Raw genomic sequence first — 19969 nt, forward strand, 5'->3', positions numbered from 1 at the left:
ACTAAATCTGTAATCGATTATTTATAAACCTAAAGTTAGTTTTATGTTTTCCGCTGCAAAATTCTGAATAAGCCGTTACGTTTTCACACGGGCGATAATGCCTTGATAATTCTCTACGTTTTATATTAAAAGATTATTTTAGAAAAGAGAGAATTGTCGGGGTGTTACAAAGTGGTATCTAGAAGCTAAGGTTTTATTTTAATAAATTTTAGGCGCCTAACTATCTAGTTATTTAAAATAAATTTCTTAAAAATCGAGCTTCTACGGATTATAGTGTTCAAAAATTGGTACTTTTTTTTGGGGGGCCGATTTCCTTTTATCCTGTTTGAAAGTATATAATACTTCTTATTTAAGTTCGAAATCAAATTATTATTAAAGTTAAAGTGATACTTTCGACATTTCTATTTTTCTTATTATTTATTATTCAAAAAAAAACAAAAAAAAAAAAAAAAAAAAAAAAAAAGTACAATTTATTCGCTACGCATTTCCTTAATTTATTTTACTTTATTTATTTTATATTTTTATTTATGTTATTATATTAGCGTCATCTTACCTTGTTATTTAAATTATTTCAATACTTTAGCTTATGAGAGATGGGTAGTATAAGAAGGGCATATAAGATAGAATTATATGTGCATTAGTGGCTAGTCAACGCTAGCATTAGAAATTGATTGTTATGTACGTGCGTGTGCTAATTGTTTAAGTGTTACATTTACATGTGCATAAAGAATTGTTTGATTCCACCAAACTTATTGCGTTATTGAACTTTGTTTATGACTTGGTTGGAAAATCGTTAGTGAGACATGGAATTGTTTATTTCAGGAATAAAATGTTTCTTTCCAAGTATACCAACATAGGATCCTTTGAGAAACTTGATATAGAAACCCCTGATATTTACGTGAAGAAAATTGTGTTTGGATGTGAATATTATGCTAAAGTTCAAGGGCAACCTATCTTAATGAGAAAGGATATCATAGCAGCCACTATCATTAATTGCTTACCTAACAAATTTCCATACCTAGAACTCAAGGAAAGGTTTAAAGACATGCATTCTGATAATGGAACTCCAAACTTGGTTAAGTATGGAACTTGGGATGGTAGATGGAAATATGATTCAGAAATTCTGACCACCGTTATTGAAGCGGCAGAAAGTGGGTTTAGAGACGGTAAAATCGTAGGGAGTCATGTTGGGGATTCAGTTACAGAAGAACCTATGGGAATTAGTGTAAATAATGACCTAGAGGAAAATGATGTAGCTGTGGAGAATGAGAATGTAGGTGTTGAGGCAGAGAATCCTAACCCAGCGGCTCATGAGCCAACCATTGAGATCTCTAGTGATTCGAATGCAGAGCTCGAAAGTGAACAGGAGATGGCAAGTGAGCCTAATCAAAATGAAGACATGGGTGAAGATGCAAACCCTGAGGAAGACCCCGATGAAGACCCTGAAGAAGAGTTCGATGATCTTGAAATCTAAATTTCACTCCGCAAGTTTCAGGAGCAATGGATAGGCAAGAGGCCACAAATATTTTGAAGTCATAAATAGTTTATTAGCTCTTTTATGTTTTAAAGAATAAGTAGCAAAGCTACAACAGTTTAAGGTTAAATTTTATTGAAGTTTGAAATGTTCTTTATTATTTTCAAGGATGTAATAAACCTCTATGGAGTTAGCAATAAAAGTTAAAGTTTTCAAGGAATTGTTCTTTATTCTATTTTGAGGATTCCATAATACCCCAACCTCTAGATAGTACGTCATGGATTAATTGTTTGCATACTCAATGTGAATTGTGGATCAATTTAATTGCCACAATAATATTAATTGATGAGTACATAAAGGAAGTGAGGTCCAATCTAGACCCTCATGACCAATATAATTCAAAATGTTATGCCTTACGTGCAGTGTGAATGTCTTTCGTGAACTATTGAGGATGATTTTTTTTTAATGATTATTGCATCTTGTAGACGATCGTTGCACATTTGCAGACGATTGTCGTGCCTTCGTAAATGATGTGTATTAATGTGAACATTGTTGGTTGAGGCGATCTTTATGGCCAATTCAAGTATTAAATTGTATGGGATAACGTATAGGTGACGTTTCAAACCTAAAATAGAGTATACTAATTGCAGGTCGCGTTCTAGAATGGCCAACAACAATGATCTAGCTGCTGCGATTCGCCTATTGGCGGAAAAGCTAACCCAGGAGAGAACTGAGCGCCCCGATTCTGCAGGGGAAATGTTTGAAAGACTTTCTAAGGTTAAGCCACCGTATTTCAAGGGACAAGCAGACCCTACCTTCCTGGAAAACTGGATTAGGGAGTTTGAGAAACTATTTGAGGCTGTGAGTTGCCCTGGGAGTATGAGAGTAAGTCAAGCTGTCCTATATCTAAAAGATGAAGCCGATTTATGGTGGAAAGAAAATGGAAATAGACTAAGTGCTGTTGAGGGATTCAATTGGGATTCATTTATTGTTGCCTTGAGGGGGAAGTTTTATCCTCCTTTTATGAGAAAGCAGAAAGCGCAGGAGTTTATCAACCTTAGGATGGGGAATATGACTATTGCTGAATACTATAGCAAGTTTATAGCTTTATCGAGGTTTGCACCTGAGGTGGTAGCTACTGAGGAGCTAAAGGCTCAAAGGTTTGAGCAAGGGCTGACGGATGAAATTCAACTGGGATTAGGTGGAGAAACTTTTACTTCCTTAGACATAGTGTATGGGAGAGCTGCTCATATTTATGGTCTGCAGTCTAGAAGGGAAAAGAAAACTGTGGTAATTGGGGAAAAGAGGAAAGATTTTAATGTTGGGGGTAACCAAGAAAACTTTAAAAGGAATAGAAACGAAAATGGGAATGGAAATGGAAATTTCCAAGGAGGAAACAATCAGGGGCACCACAACAACTCGAACCAATCTAAGAGAGTGCATCATTGCAAAATGTGCAGTAACAATCACCCTGGTAAGAACTGCAAAGGAGAATTAGTGACCTGCAACTATTGTCAGAAAAGGGGGCATAGGGAGTATGAGTGTTTCACTAAGCACAGAAAGGAACAAAATATTAATGGAGGTGGAAACCAAGTGAGGTTTAACCAGTCTGGAGGTCAAAATTCAAAGCCTGAAGGGGCACAAAACAATCAAGAGAACTATAATAAGCCTGCAAATGATAACAACAACCCGAATAAGGCTCCAGGAAAGTTGTACATGATGAATCAGAATGAGGATGAACGATCTACCGATATAGATTCTGGTACTTTTTCTATTTACTCCGCACAAGTTAAGCATTATTTAGTTCGTGGGTGACTTGTTCTTTTGTTTCGTCATCTGTTGTGAAAAGTCTAAAGTTAGTAGTTTTAATGAAATAGGAATTTTGAGAATAGAATTCGTCGAAAGAGAATTTTGGTTAGCTATTCCCTGATGTGAGTTACGAGGGCGTAACTCGTTTTCTTTAAGGGGGGTAGAATGCGATAGAAATTCGCGCTTTTTACCTATTTTTATGGTATTTTTATGCATTTTATGCGTATTTTAGCAAATTTTACAAGTTTAGGCAAAACAAATAGACTCTCCGCATAAGAAAAAGTGTTCATGAGTAACACAAACAGCTTTGAGTTGGCAAAAGAGTGCACATAGGTGGCACGAGTACTTCTCTATTAAGAATGAGTTAAAAGCTTTTGGGGGAAAATGTGGGAAATTTCGTGTCAAGTTTCGGGACGAAACTTCTTTTAAGAGGGGTAGATTGTAATCCCCCGTAAATTTATAAATTTTATTAATATATTTTAACGTACATTATTTATATTTAAATAGAATTTATGAATTTTAAGTAATAAATATATAATTAACGTATATTTATTTTATTTTAAGTACGTTCTAAATATTTAACGATTTTAGAACTTTATTATATATTTAATGTATATTTAATTTTATTTAAGTATATTCTAAATATTTTAACGGTTTGTGCAATAAAGAATAATTTTAGAATTTTAAGTTAAAAAGAATTTAAATTACGAAAATCGATTGAATTTAGAAACCAATCTTAAGCGGTGTTGAATTCAAATACCAAACTTAATTCTAATCCTAGCCCAAGTTAGCAAAGCCCAAAATAAGTAAACCCACATCCCTTACCCATATTCCAAATTCATGTAAAACTCTCAATCCTCTCCTCTCCTTCACGTGAAAAGAAAAGCAGAAAAACCCTCAAACCCTCTTCAAGAATTCACGTGAACTCTTACACCCTTTGCTTCAGCCACCATCGTCGACCAACCACGCCCCTGGCTGCACCGCTGCCGTCAACCAGTCGGCGCCCTCCCTTACTCTCTTCCTCTTTCAATTCGCGTGGAGTTCCCTCCTCCTCTACGTGCTTCTCTCACCACCACCGACAGCAATCCCAGCAACCACCAAGCTCTCGACTGCCGGCAACCAATCACCAGACCACCGGTCGCCCTTCGCCGTACCCTCTGTATCGCCGCCGCCGAAAGGACCAGCCACCGCCCTCCTTCATCTCTCCACTTGTTGCTTCTCTGTTTCTTGCTCAGCCACGTGCAACCACCACCGCGACCACCTGCAGCCACCTGCTGCGTCGCCTAGCTCCGCGACCGCCCAGCTCCCTCCGCCGCTCAACTCCCTCGCTGCCGCCGCCCCTGCCGCCGGCCAGCTCTCTCTCTCTTCTCTTTTTGGTTATTTCTTAAACCCTAAGTAGCTAATTATTTTAATTTTGTTTATTAAATTAATTTATGTTTCTTGAATTAAATTTATGATTTTTATGATTAAGTTATGAAATTTCAGATTATATGTTGTTGAAACTAATTTAATTATTTTCAGATTTGTTAATTACGTTAAGTTAGGGTTTTAATGGAGTTTTAATAATTTAATTCATGTTTCTTGAATATAAATTATAAGCTTTTATGATTAAGTTAGATTTTCAGATTATATACTATGCTTAATTAATAATTTAATTTTCAGATTACATAATTGAATTGAAATAAGAGTTTTTAATTATTAAAGTGTGAATTTTTAAGGTTTTTAATGATTAAATCATAATAGAATGACTATATATTATTAAAGCTATTATTTTTACGATTTTAAGAACGTTGATTATGTTTTGTGGACGTTTGAAATTATTCTATATTGCTGGAAATTTTAAAAGGGATGTTTTATTGGAGTTTAGAACGTTTTGGGATCATTAGTTTAATAGTTATTATGCTTGGAGATTATTTAATTAAGTTTCGATATTGGAAAATGTTCTAAATAGGTTTAGGATGTATTTAGAATACGTTAGTGTTGCTGTAAATTATTAGGAATTGATTTGGGTACGTTTCTTGATTATTTTAGGCGGAGAATTCTTTGTGGGCGACTTTTGAATTCGTTAAAGTGGCCTATCAGTTTGTTTACACAAGGTACGTACATACCTGTGTGCTTGGAATGAGTGTGATTTGTGGAAACCATGTTGAAATGATTCATGAACTTCGTTATGTTGAAATGATTAAGGAACTTGGTTATGTTGAAATTGTTGATGAACTAGATTATGTTGAAAGTGCATGTTTAATATTGTTGGATGGACATGATAAGCATATATATTTCGTTATGAGAATTATAGCATGTTGGTATGGATGATTGATGCGAACATGTTGGTTGGGAACATTAAATTATCATATATGTTGATTCAGATCGATTGTTCAGTGTTCCCTTTTAGCTTTTCACTACTTTATAAGGGCCGAGGACCTTGTTTAGTAAGTTGAAACCTTATACCCATATAGAGGGGTTTATCAGTATTAAAGGAAAGGTTGAATTAATTGGAATAAGTCTTGTGTGACGTCTCTGTGATCACTTGTTTAATTCAAAGATAAAAGAAGTTGCGTTTACTTGTTGAATATAATATTTATGTTTGATGAGTCATAACCAAGTATTAAAAGTTAAGTCATGTAAAGTGAACATGAGTAGCAATAGCTTTAGACTGTGCACGTCTAAAGTGTCGGACAATCAGGAGTTGGGGTCATGGGTCGCCTATGGCTTTTTTCTGGGGCCGGATTGATCACCGGTTCTATTTTATTCAAAAGTCCCTCGATATCGCAGGTCATTGGGGTTTACGGAGTCGCGCCCGTACCTCGTCTTCCTTAGTGAAGAAGAAGAAGTTTCTAGTAGACAACTCAGTCCATTGACTATTTCAATTTAAATAATGTTAATGATACAAAAGTCTAGTTCAGTCAAACATAGTCTTCAAGTCAATATATCTTGATTATCCTTGCTTATGTTTTATTTAGTACCATGTTAGGATTGTTCGTTTAATAGAATCATGTTAGGATTATTATTGATTTAGTATGTAGTACTCAGCTTTGCTGATTACGTGCTTTTGCTTGTGCATGTTGATCATGGCTATGCCTTATTGATCCTGTGATGACCCAATCTTGGTGAGCAGTCTCTACGGATCAATAAGCATTGTCCATCTGCAGGTTTGAAGATGATGCATCATTGGGGATCGGGATTAGAGAGCTTGTAGTTAGATTTGCTTTATTAAGTGATTTGGTTTGTTAACTTAAATTTGAAATTTGTCGTACTATTCGTATTTCCTTATTTCAGTTAAATGGGTTTTGGACTAAATCTGTAATCGATTATTTATAAACCTAAAGTTAGTTTTATGTTTTCCGCTGCAAAATTCTGAATAAGCCGTTACGTTTTCACACGGGCGATAATGCCTTGATAATTCTCTACGTTTTATATTAAAAGATTATTTTAGAAAAGAGAGAATTGTCGGGGTGTTACAATCGCACGGGATTAAATCTAGTACACTATGATTTTGGAGTAAATTGGACTTAACCTAAACCTCAATATTGAAGTATTCATAGTGCACTTTCAAACTCAATTTCGACGGTTCGTGCAAATCTAATTCCGCAGCAGTAAAGGTCATCATCAGGGACAACACTGACACTACAACCTCCGCGATTACTTTTAATATAAGAACGACTCAAGTTTCTATGGCAGAAGCTATGGCATTTCATAAAGGTATTCAAGAAGCAATGCAGCTACAAATAGACAATATCTATATTGAAGGCGACAATCTTCTAATTATTAATGCAGGAAAAAGGTATTTGGGACATTCCTTGGAAACTGCATACCATTGTCAACGACATCAAAATTCTTCTTCAACACTTCTCTATAGTTTATATTCAATACATCTATAGAGAAACAAACAGAGCAGCAGATTGGGTAGTTAATGTAGGACATCTAGTTACAGATTCAATGCATATTCTCCCCTGTAATAGTCAGCAGCAGTTAAATTCGATTGTATACAATGACTACTTAGGATTTCCCCTCGAGTGGAGGGCCTCCTAATGTTGGTCTTATTTTTAAAAAAAATAAAATAAAAAAGTAGATGGATTGATGAGAAGTTTTCAGTTTAACAGTGAAGTATCTTTTTGTGATTTGTTAGGGGACGTTTGGTTGGGGGTAATAATCTGAGGGAAAGGGAATGGAATGATATCTTTCCTTTTGTTGTTGTTTGTTATTTATTTTTGTCATTCCCTTTACCCTCTTTTCTTTTTCACTTACTCTAAAACTCCTCTAAATTGATACCCTACCCCCCCCCCCCCCAAGGTTTTTCCATTCCATTTCCTACACGCCACACCATCCAATATCATTGACCACCATTGACCAACATTATACCACCACCACCGCTTCTCCCTCCATCTCGCACCCATTTGAAACCACCCCTCACCACCCCACAACCACCCTTATCACACTAGAAGTCAACCGAAATCCCACCTAACACCACCGAAACTCCACCCCAACCACCAACCGCCACAAATCGTCCACCAAAGAAACACTACCCACCTTCCAAAATACTCCCACAACCATGAAATATTACATTTTTATCTTAATCATGGCTTTAAATGGTCAAATTCGACCATGAAAACTCCATGGCCGAATTAGACCATTAAAACCTCAAATTTGCCCATAAAAATGTGAGAAAATAGAGTAGAGAAAAATGAAGGGGAATGCGATGGTGCGAGGGTGAAGAAGGGGAAGGCGGCGGCGCCACGAGGGTAAAGATGGAGAAGGTGGCGGTGCTGCTAGGGTTAAGATGGGGAAAGCAACGACGCTGTGAGGGTGAAGAAGGGGAAGGTGACGGCGCTACTAGGGTGAAGAAGACGGCGTCGACGACGAGAGAAGAATGCAGCATCTCTAATGTGGTGGAAGAATTGTGAGAGAAGGAAAAATGTGAAATAAGGAGTATTGAACAAATAATAACCCAAACAGCTTTTTTCTAGGGAACCCATTAAGGGAAGCTTATATTAAAAAAATCAATAGAATCAACATTCAAAATACTAGACGAAAATTCGTCCTCCCACAAACGTTGCCCAATCTCCCAAAGTTGGAAATGAACAAGACTATGAACAACTGTTTCCGCTACACTTAACAAAAGACCAACTACAACAGAAAAATAAGAACATAAATAAACAAATATCTTCCAAAACTAAATGAAAGATGTTGCTTCCCCTTGAGTGTATTTGGGGTGTAAATCAAAGGAAATTATACCCCTTTTCTTTCTTTCTCTTTATTGATTTTATTTTATTTATCCGTGCGAACCCTTAATATATTTAGGGTTGAATTTTGTTGCAAATGATTACGAAGTATAGTCCGTATATGGTAAATTTTTATTTTGTTTGTTGTAAAGTAAGATAAAGAGCCCTACCAAGACAGAATCCCGCACGGGTTAGCAGGCTAGACACTTTAAAAATGGGGAAAATAATAAGTAAAACCCTCCCTCAAAATGCCCCTAGTGGGGATTCAACCCCAAAACTTTTTGGTTGGAAGTAGGCCAAGACACACTCGGTAAAGTGAACTAGCCTAAAAGACTGGACTAGAAAGTAGAAGGTGGCATTTCCAAATTCCAGGGAGTGAACGAGAGGCCAACGGTAGCCCGCTGGAAAGGGAGGGAGATAGGAAGTCCTCCTCCCTCAACTCCATTCTCCATTCTCCATTCTCCATTGAAAAGATGCAAATGCTAGCAGCATCGCCTTCATGGAAGCTTACATTTACCCCCACTTCTCATTCCCATTCTTCTTCATCCACCATTTGCTGCAGCTACTCCCCTGCTTCTTCTGCACCACAGTCTCAATCCAAGCTCCCTTCTCAAAAACCATCTTCCAACTCCAATTTCGATTCCGACCCTAAATTTCCAAACAATAACAACAAGGTTAATTCCACAAAAGGCATTTCTCAAATTCAAGTTCCACGCCAAAAATATATCCCGGTTTCAAAATCCCAACTTCATGATGCTCTCCTCTCTCTCCTCCGCAATACGGATGACAACGATGCTGGAGGCGACGATTCCGTTACCGTTACCTCCCAGTTCATCCTCTTATCCTCGTAAGCATTTCAATTTATTGCCTTTTCATCTTTCTGTTTTTTTTTTGGTTAATTTCTTTCTACAGTTGTACTTGAATTGAAATTAGTTTTAATTTTGCTTATGAATTGATTTCAATTCATTAAATTCAGTTTCAGTCAGTAAAAATTCATAAAAACAATATTGTATTACGGAGTAGTAAATTGATTTCACCGGACTTGCTGACCGGTCGGCAATACCCCGTGCTAAATCAGTCAAAGAGACGGTGACGGGCTTATTGAAGGTATAACCGTATAAGCAGCAATAGAATATCAATTTTGATCATCAGTGAAATTAATTTCAGTTCTTGCTCAAGCATTTCAATGATGTATCTGGTTTTGGTTGATTTCTTTTCCCCTAGAAATAATTTTGCTTGCTAAGCTTTATTGTGTGTTCTCTATGATTGTGAGAGTGATCAAATAGTACTACACATTTGATTGTGACCTCCTTTAATTTGGAGGGAGTTATTATGAAGTAAATGTTAGTCATGCTTTCTTCTTGAGTTTTTTTTTTTTTTTCTCTGTCTTTCTTTTTTTTGCCAACATAAATATTATAATGTCAAGTGTTTACCAAGTTAATACCTTATGACCCACTTAATTTTCTAATTAAATGTCATTGAACACCTACCCACATTTACCATTACTAACAAATCTCACCCTTAACTAACATTGAAGAACAGAGGGTATATCTAAACAACAGTTGTAAGTTTGTAACTAGTAAATCAATTTCAATAAGTTAAATTCAATTTCAATCAGTAAAAAATCAGTAACTTCACATACCACAATCATTAGGGAATTAGTCAAGATTAGTTTCTGTCACTAAAAATCACTTCTAATTGGTAAAAACCAATTGTGATCGATTAGTAAGAGACGAAGTAATTTCAGTTGGGTAAAAATTAGGTGGAAGGACCATGGCCTTTACCAAGAAAGTACATGATTTTGAAAGTAAAAATTATCACTGACCTGATCAACTGCATGATGATCTCTTTATTTTCAGGATTCTGAACTTCATGTATGAAATTTGAAGTTAATCGTAGTCATTTCCAAAATAATTTTTGTCCAGATTTTTCTTTGAGTGGCATTTCTGTGGTTTCTAAATCATGATATGGATGTCGATATTACTATCTTGTTTGTAGGTGCTTGGACTTGATTCTTAATGCTGAGCATAAAAGCATTTTGGAGGAAATGCGAGCAGATTACTTTTCCATGCAGTCTGTGGGAAATGAGGAGGCCCTGGATACAGTTGGACTTGAAAGGGAAAGAGAAGACGATTCTGCTGAGGGCATCGAGTTCGTTAATGGTCGAGGGAACGGGAGTGTAAAGAGTAGTGGAGATGACACTGTAGCTATGGAGGAGAAACGACTATCTTTCTTAAAAGGGTTGGGCTTGATGCAAATTTTTGGTTCTTCAATGGGTGATACCCCAGTGAATGATGACAAAAACAGGTATTTCAGCTAAATACTCCATTTAATTGATAATCATAACTTCATAATACTTACTATTCATTTATCCTCGGGCTAACCATACGAAGATACTAATTAACAAAAAGGGTTATATGTCACTTTAATTCAAGTCACAGAGTAAGAGATAAGATGAAGTATTTACATTATCAATATTCTCTTGCTGATAATTTATAGTGACTAGATAAAGTATATCAATTATGGCTATCATCCGTTCTTACAATTGTATTTTTGTAATCTTGTAACGAAATAAACGCCATCCTTCAGGCAACATGAACTTACTGTGCAGTACTTCTGAAGTGGCTACATTGACCCGTTTCCAGCGCTCTTTCATGAAGCTTCTTCAAGATGCGCAGTTTGAAGAGCTATCAGTGAGAGATTTGATGCTTACATCTGCATTAAACAGTGATTATCTTCTCACTTTGCCAATATATGTTGACTGGAAGAGAGCTTCTGAGTCCAAAGCAATCATATTCAGGTGATATTTCAGTGTTGGTATGTTTGCTTGCATACTCAAATAAGTCTCTTTAACTGTCAAAGCATATCATTACTAGGCACATATAAGTATCATTACTGGGTTTTTCTACAAGTCCCTTGATTCTGAAGGAGATTGGCTGGCCTATCACTTTACAACAAATAAGAAAATGTGCACAAGTGTTCAAGTAATTAGACAATTGATTTAGTCCTTTGTAATCCTAAGTTGAAATACCAATGGTATGGTGACTTGTTTAGCTCTGTTGGAAATGGACACAAAATATGTAGACATTTAGGCATCATAAATTACTGAAGAAATGGAAAGGAAGATAATTCATCTGAAGTGAATTCAAGGCTATGAGGAACATATGGTATATGATGAAGCATACTATGGTCGATTTTTTCCCCCATCCTTTGATAAACAAGAATGGGTGTTTTTTCTTTTTCTTTTTTTGGGGGTGGGAATGCAGGGAAGCAGGTATAGAGTGAAAAAGATACATAAAACAAATAGATGGGGATAAGAGATAATAAGTTTGAGCACTTCATCCAGCCTTCTTTAATGCCTTTAAACTATAGTACTATACTCATCACACAACAATGAGGTAAGTCTTTACATGTAGCCCAAAAGTGGCAACACAAAGTCAAACCACCAACTATAGAAAACTAAACAACTGGGCTAATTTTCCATGAGTTGGTTCACTGGTTGGCACTTAGCAATTGTTCCCAATTTCCATTCCGATCCAATTACTGTCACATACTTTATTTCACAAGGTCAAAGCAAGCAAATGTGTGTCTAGTTGTCCTATACTAGTAATACTACTATAGTACTATGCCTATTTTTATGCAGCACTATTATATTAGATAACACACACACTAAGAGAAAAGCTCTAGTGAAAAGAGATAAAGAACAAATCCTTTGGTGGACTGAGAAGGTGTGTTGCATACTTTTCTGGAAGTTGGAAGTTTGCAATATTACTCAGGCATTATGATTATTCTATTTCCAGGAGAGGGTACGGTACTGAGAAGCAGAAAGGACTGCTAATAGTTGAAAAGCTTGATTATCTCCAGTCGAAGGTTCTGCAAGAAATTTTTGGCCTCGTATCAAAACCACTAATGACTGTTGGACTTTGGATAAAAGAGGTACTTGGTCACCTGTTCTGGTTTCATAATTTGTTAGTTTTCTAATCATCCCCTCCCTCCTCTCAGCTGGAGGGAACCTCTATACACATACATTTGGAAGTCCCTAACCTCATCTTTTAATGTGCTGCATGCGAATGTGTATGTAACTGCAAAATGCAGTGCTCTGTGTGTAATGCTTCTAAATTTATCTATTTTTCTAAAATTTCTAACAGAAACTCTTTTGGTGTCAACTCTTCCATAGTTGGCTTTTTTGTGGGTCTGTGGTAGTATTTGAACAGGCGTGTCTAGGCGCTGCTGCCCAAGCACTTAAAGAGGCCAGGTCGAGGGCCCTCGAGGAATTTTCAGTGAGGCACTAAATGGCACAGTGGTTGCATTAATGTCATATGTGTGTGTGTGTGTGTGGCTTTCCATGATTCAGATCAAGAGTATCAATATAGGCAAAACTATCAGCTATGTCTGCCTTTAGAAGTTCTCAAATTAGAAAAATAACATCTATAGCTAAAGTCCTAGAATTTGCAGGTGTACTCTCTCACAGCATCTACACAAATCCTCTTCCTATGAGCTCCCTCACCAAATGATTTTCCACATCATTTTTGGGCCTCTTTCATTGACAACTTGAAGAACCACCGTGATTCCATCCCCAATATTGTTTCACAGTGTTGGGGATAGAAAGACTGTATTTCTTAATTGTTAGTTGAAAGCTCTCAAATAAGTGAATAACTATTTGTACGTTATCAGGATATACACTAATACCAAAAGTTTGCAGTTTCAAGAAGCAACAGTTCTGTTCAGTTATGGTTAAAAAACACAAGATTATTTTTAATCTCAAACCAAATATTATCAGAATAAATCTACAGTTCCATTAAACAAGGTGTTAATCTGTTATATATCTCAAACCTGGAAACTCTTGTGTTTCTTTTTTGTTAATAAGAAAATTTAACACTTCATATAATATATTATCAGCCGGAATCTCTTGTGTTAAGGATCTCTAGATTCTCTGAAAAGTTCCATAAGCTGCTGAACTAGAGTTTCCCCTCCCCTGCAAGCTTGTAATTCTCTTCATACCACATACCGTAAGCCCTTATTAGCTTGTTCTACCAAAAAAGAAAAAATTGCTTTTAGTTAATGGGGGCATCCCCTATATAGTAAATCTCATCAATTAATTACCAAGAAGTTGAGAAACATTGCCTTGGAGAAATGTGATGGCCCTCTCTATGGCTATGAAAATGATCTTTAATTTTCTCTTAACACTTATTATCACATATACTTCTTCATATCGAAATATTCTGGAGGACCCTAAGAACTATATATGGTGGCTTATTTTGTTGTGTCATTTTCCATCAATTTTCCTTTGCTAGACGGTCTATACATAGAGTTTTCCTTCTACAGGCCATTCAACTAGCCAGTGAGAGTGAGGGCATTCAGCTGTGGATCAGGAGAATCCAGCTCAAGGTCCAGGAGACATCTCTATTCCAACAGCCATATACTTCCAATACAACATCAGATGATTTGCCAAAATATGACCAGGATTTAGACAGGGACTTGCCTATCTGGCTGGCTGCACAAGAGGCTGTAAGTCGTTATGAAGGCTTCTTGTCATCAATAGGACCTCGTAGTAGGTTACTCAGGAAGTTCCTAACATGGGTTGGAGTTCTACCACCATCACCAGAAGTTCCTTTTGAGTTTGATTCTGAAAATAATGTTGCTACTGAGCCTCACTTAAGGTCTGTCCAAGTTGGAAGTTTCCCTCTTAAGTGTCTGAGAGAATATGTGATATAGTTTGTGCTTGTTTGGTATTACCTGTTATTTCTGCTTTTTTCGGGGGTGATAAACTGACAACCGCCAATAACAGAAGGATTTTTCATTCAGGCCAGTCCTATTATCTAGAATCACTCTCAATGATTTATGGAGACCTGCTGCAAGAAAATATTGTGGGAACAATGTGTGGAGAATGTTGAAAGTCGGATTTTCTATCATTTTCTCTCGATCAATCATCCAGGTACTCTAACAGTCTAACCATTCTTCAAAGTTACTAGTAGTGTCTGAAAGACTGAAACGTTCTTTTGCTTCTCTACCCCCAAACTAGTACTGCTCTTGTTATACATAGATTTAAATGAACTGTGGTATTGTGGAGAGGAGCAATAGATCAATTACTAATTATTTATATTCTGGTGTTTATCACTCTAGGAACCTACATTTCAGGAGTTGATATTGCTGTACACTGAAGAGACTGGAGATACGAAGATTTCTTCGTTGCAATTAAAGATTTATGAGAAAATTCCTGTGCCAGATTTATCGGTAAAACTTACTTTGTATTAGCTAGTGATTGAAAATGATATCTCTTATCATGCAAAATACATATTCCATCCTTTTTTCACTTTGATTGTCCTACTTTTACGTTGGTCTACCCCACAATGTCTGCCCTAGTTTTCCATCCCCACTCTGTATTTGATACTCTATTTCACAAATGCATTTTGTTGGTCATAAAGCTCATTTTAATATGTATATTGTGACAAGACTGTCAACTAGGACTATCAAAGTGAAATGGAGGGATATTTATTAGCCTTTCTGTTTCTTTGTTTAACTCTTAGCGTCCATTGTCATCTTTCACAGGTCATTTTTCCTCACAAAAAGCTTTCATTCCGCATACTGGACACAGTAAGGACTATGCATTTTCTTTTAAATTTTTTATTGAGGCTATATACATATTTCACTTCAAGCTTCTGTGCAGTAATTTGATTGAAAACTTTATCGACATTTAGTTGCAAGTTATGCCAGTTTGGGGCATTTGATTGTTATTTTCATTTTTTATATATAGATATTTTTTGTAATGGGGGAAATACCCCATCTTGAAACTATTGCCCCTGATGTCAAATTACTTTCCCTTTCTCTGCATGTGGCATTGTACAAAAACAAATGTTCTATTCTTATGTTAAATGGTTGAAGTACCATTTCCTCTTTGCAATGAATGATGAGTTCAGATTGATTAGGCCTAATATCAGGGCAATGTATGCGTTTACCTTTTACCTTTTAACTTGTCATTCACTACTTTTTCTCTCTTTTATAAGATGCTGGTTTGTTAGATGATTTTATTTTTGTTACGCTGAAATATTTAGAGTATCATTTTTCTTACTTTTATCTCCAAGTACAGAGATTTTTTTTGCGGAGTTGATATGTTTGGTCCTAACTTAAGCTGCTATTTTAAAAATGCTCATAATGTTACCTAATTCCCTAACCCTCTGAGAACCGTGAACCAATAAAGGCAAATTACAACATGAAAGTGGTACATTTTGGGCTTATTAAACAAATTAGGTAGCGAATTGTGAATACATATACCCAACCTCATACAAGGGATTACTGAATTGTAGGTGACTATGGAAATACACCCTTGGCCTTTCCTTTTGTTGATTGTGGTATGTGGATGTACTTGAGTCACAAATTTTCTTCTACAAAATATCCTGTAATTGATGGGTAAAATTCAATTGCCCAATCTATAAAATATTTGTTTTGCCTGGTTGGTTATTGGTTAGTATATTAGCTTTCATGTGTGTGGATGGAAATATTCGGGATTCCTAATGAAGTTGAAATTCTGTTGTTAGCATATACCGGAAGGTTTCTGTTTTACTGTCTTAGACCACTTAGTAAAAAATTGGTCACCAGCAGGCAACTGCAACAGTTATTTCCATGTTGGTCAGATTCTATCAGGATCCAGCTGACGAGGCCATATAAGTATACATAAATTCTTATTTAAAAGTGGTGTACAATAAATATTGTACACCGGAGTAAAAGTTGACTCAAAATGCTTTAAAGTTACTTATATATGTAAAAGTTATCTATTTTTTAGTGATACAAATTTTCATTTGAATAAAAATTATTTCTTCAAAATCACTAATAATGTATAAATTAATCATTTAACTCTTTAAAATGTTTATCTATCAACTTTTTATTTTTATAATATAAAAGTTACAGAAAGTAGGTTAAAGTTACAAAAAACTGCATAAAAGTTATCTTGGTGTGCAATAACTTGTGCGCGCAAGACCTAAGTGTATACAACGTGGATTTGATATAGATGATATCCTTCAGTGTTAATAAAAACGTGTTTTCCTTGCCAAAACCTTACAGCCATTGTGAGACTAGAGTCTGAAATAAGGATCCACTTGTCCCGTATACTCTATAGTGAAGTCTATTCGATTGGCTGAACTATTTGGTCTTTTGTTTGGGAATGAACTGCAACCGTTTGATTCTGATGATTAACAAATGTATTCAATGAAAGTTCTTCTAGTTCTGGCTGGCTTATATGGGTGACTTACCTGATATCTGAGAGTTTATTTGTAGGTACGCTTGGATGTTGCCACAATAGTAGGACTTCTGGCTTACTTCATCAATTACAAATTTGAGGATGCCTTGTCTTCTCCGTATGTATTTTGAGCTTATGATATTCTGTCTTCTGCTTATGTATTTTATGCTTATGATCTTTCAAATCTACAAACTTTTGTTTCTTTAATAGAAAGTACTCCCTCCGTCCCGGAATACTCGACCCGGTTTGACCGGCACAGAGTTTAAGGGAGTTGAATTGACTTATTTAATTTAATAGGTAGTAGTTGATAGTGGGGTATTATTTTAATGTAGTTAGTGGGAAATGTGTAAAGGGGTGGGGTTGGGGAGAGTAGGGGTTGAATTTTTAATTTTTTTTTGTATGGAGTAGGGGTAGGTGGGTTAATAGGGGTGGAGTGAGAAATAATATAATATTGTTAGAATATTTCCATTTTTAGAAACAGGTCAAGTATTAAGGGACGGCCCGATAAGGAAAATAGGTCAAGTATTCCGGGACGGAGGGAGTAGTTGTTGTGATAATAGTTCCCCAAGCCTAAAGAACCACCTATATCATTACTCAAAACACAATTCTGGAAGATAAGCTTCGTGATAAAGGAGACATGTGAAACAAATCTTGATGAGGTGATTGAGCATATTATCCGCTGCCCGCTGATAATGCTTGTATTTTCTGGTGTTGCTGGAAGAATGAGCTCTTGGTTAGGCAATATCCTCTGATCCAAAGGCCCGAAAACAAGATAAACCTCTTTGAAAGGGATTCTTTCTTTCACTAAACAATTATGAAAGAAAGGGAATTTGCCACTGCAGGGACTTCATAGGTGCTTTCTAGAATTCTAGTCTTATGATGGATATATTCACTGCAATATGAGTTCTCTTCATATCATAAAAGTTTTAGCTTGTTCCTTTTTTGTATATCCAGAACAATGTCAAACTATGCCTCATTAAAGTCTCGTTTAGTTCATGCTATCCTATTGAGTTGGCGTACAATAAAATGATCTCTGAGCTCCCTCCAATTGTGTCCAAAGTTTTTCAGTGTAAGTCAAAGTGTATGGCTCAGGCTCGGCTCATTTAGGGAAATTTTCATCTCATCTTGTAATCCCCCTCTTTCCATTCACCATTCTCCGTATTTTTCTTTAACCTTCTCAACTGATTGGCCACTTTTGACCCATATCTACTTCTGTTACATAGCATTGGTAAGTTCTTGAGCCCTGTGTAAATTCTTCTCAGGTCATATTTACTGCTAGATGTCATTTCTGTGAGCGCCCTCATCATTTTTGTTACACGTGTAGCTCTTGGATACAAACAGACGCGGGATAGATACGAGGTAAGAATCCTAAGTTGATGTTTGTTGATTTCAGATAAAGACAAAATACTGAAAATAGTGTGTCTACTCAAGCTCTCCTTTTCTTATTGTATCATGTAATTTCTTATTTTTATACAGCTTCTCGTCAACAGGGCGTTGTATGAAAAAACTTTGGCTAGTGGGTTTGGCTCTGTTTATTTTCTCCTAGATGCTTCAGAACAACAGCAAGTGAGCAGTTAAATGTTTTCATAATATTTTGTTTCCTGTTTTAGTACACTGAAAATTCGTAACCAGTTTGATGGAATGCATGTCCACTCAACTCGTTTCTTATTAATTACTATGCGCAGTACAAGGAATGCATTTTGGCCTATGGGATCCTGCTCAAAGCAGAAAAAAATCAGGTTCTCCTTTCATTAGAAAAAAATCTTGTTGTCTCTTTTCCGTGCACATTATTGAATTATGTTGCCATTAATGAGACAAACAGCCTAGTAGGTAAGGACTCGGGACTCTCTATTAACGATTTTGAACTGCAGTTCCCTACTCGCACATCCCTAGGAGAAGAATGTGAGAGATTTTTGTACAGCAAGTTCAAAGAGAAGGTGATAAGCTGAATATACGAGTGCCTAATCTTGTTTGAAATTTGACTGTTGTTATTACAATCCTGATCAAACTGCTTGCAGGTAAAGATGCCAGTTGACAAGGCTGTAGATATGTTGATAAAGTTTGGTCTTGTAGTCGAAAAGAAAATTAATGGCAAATATATATTACAAGTTATTCCATGCTCTGTGGCATATGATGCCCTAAGAAACCGTTGGGATTGTCTGCTGCTTTAGATTTTGGCTGCGTCAGGCAACATTCTGTACTATAGAATTTTATGGTGCACATCTATTTTTAAGTCTCGTATACTTGTAATCTGCAAACATCATCATTGTATATATCACCGGCTTAACATTGTAGCTTAACCTATTGTGTACAGAGGAGTATTTCGTGTTTTAAATACGCTTCATTGATAAACTTTGTCAAAAGTCCTATTTGTGCTTCACATTTGTATCACATTCATGTAACCCATTTCCAAGGTTACATCAAAACCTCGGTTCACAAATCTTCAGGAGCAGCTAACATGAACCGTTAAAAGAAATATGAAACTCATGTCCAAGGGATTTCTCAGCACTTTGGACGCGTAGCGTGAGGTAGCGGATAGGACTTTGACTTAGTCAAGACTCTACTTGTAAATGGCAAGGTAGCAGTAGTGACTGTTTGGGTAGCTTTTGCCAAACGCTAAAATGAGTAACTTTTAAGGTAGCGAGTAATTTTAGGGTATTAAGTTACTTGTAAGGGGTATTTTACTTGTAAGGGGTAATTTTATGGTATTAAGTCATTTGTAACTTGTAAGGGGTATTTTATGAATTATTGAACTTGATAGGCGTTTGATGAATTATGGCAAAACTCAGGGGTATTTCATGAAATTTCCGTTGCTAACCATTACCCGTTACTCTAACCGCTACTGCTAATTTTACCAACAGAGCCTTTGGCTGGTGCAAATATGTATGCCTGGCAGCCTAACAGGAACCAATGGCAAAATCTTTTTGGTTTTACCTAATCTCTATTATATAAGCCAGCTCCTGAGGGCTTTTAAGTAAATTAACTTTTCGTGTCCCCCAAGAAATTTACAATAACACCCTTCACACTTTCACCCAGCTACAAGTACGTTGTATAAACAGATTTTGTAATTTTGAAAACTGAGCTACATCCCTCTAATCTCTCGCCCAAATCAGGAAAGGGATTTAAAAATCCCTATAATCTCTCCCTTTAACCTCTCAGCTCACGTCATTAAAGAAAAATAACCAAATAAAATTACAAATTGATTATAGTTTCCAAAACAAAATCCCTACAATC

The 19969-nt window shown here is 36.2% G+C and overlaps 1 protein-coding gene across 1 annotated transcript; it reads left to right on the top strand.

The window, feature by feature from the left end:
- Positions 1-8849: 8849 nt before the first annotated feature.
- LOC110790104 (uncharacterized) lies at positions 8850-19070 on the top strand. The gene is made up of 14 exons (XM_021994860.2): positions 8850-9349; positions 10501-10809; positions 11114-11302; positions 12303-12438; positions 13828-14162; positions 14308-14437; positions 14626-14736; positions 15052-15096; positions 16774-16853; positions 17998-18094; positions 18212-18301; positions 18421-18474; positions 18607-18672; positions 18754-19070. The coding sequence occupies exons 1-14, from the start codon at positions 8976-8978 to the stop codon at positions 18904-18906; spliced, it is 2169 nt and encodes a 722-aa protein (XP_021850552.1). The 5' UTR covers positions 8850-8975; the 3' UTR covers positions 18907-19070.
- The last annotated feature ends 899 nt before the right edge of the window (positions 19071-19969 follow it).

Source organism: Spinacia oleracea, chromosome 2 (assembly GCF_020520425.1).
Source record: "Spinacia oleracea cultivar Varoflay chromosome 2, BTI_SOV_V1, whole genome shotgun sequence".
In the NCBI taxonomy this organism is placed as follows: domain Eukaryota; kingdom Viridiplantae; phylum Streptophyta; class Magnoliopsida; order Caryophyllales; family Amaranthaceae; genus Spinacia; species Spinacia oleracea.

Bases quoted from the DNA above. Each gene is read 5' to 3' on its own strand.
- LOC110790104 (XM_021994860.2), top strand. From the start codon at position 8,976: ATGCAAATGCTAGCAGCATCGCCTTCATGGAAGCTTACATTTACCCCC. The intron at 10,810-11,113 runs GTATTTCAGCTA...CTTACTGTGCAG, and splicing joins GTGAATGATGACAAAAACAG to TACTTCTGAAGTGGCTACAT. The intron at 16,854-17,997 runs GTATGTATTTTG...AATTCTTCTCAG, and splicing joins GAGGATGCCTTGTCTTCTCC to GTCATATTTACTGCTAGATG.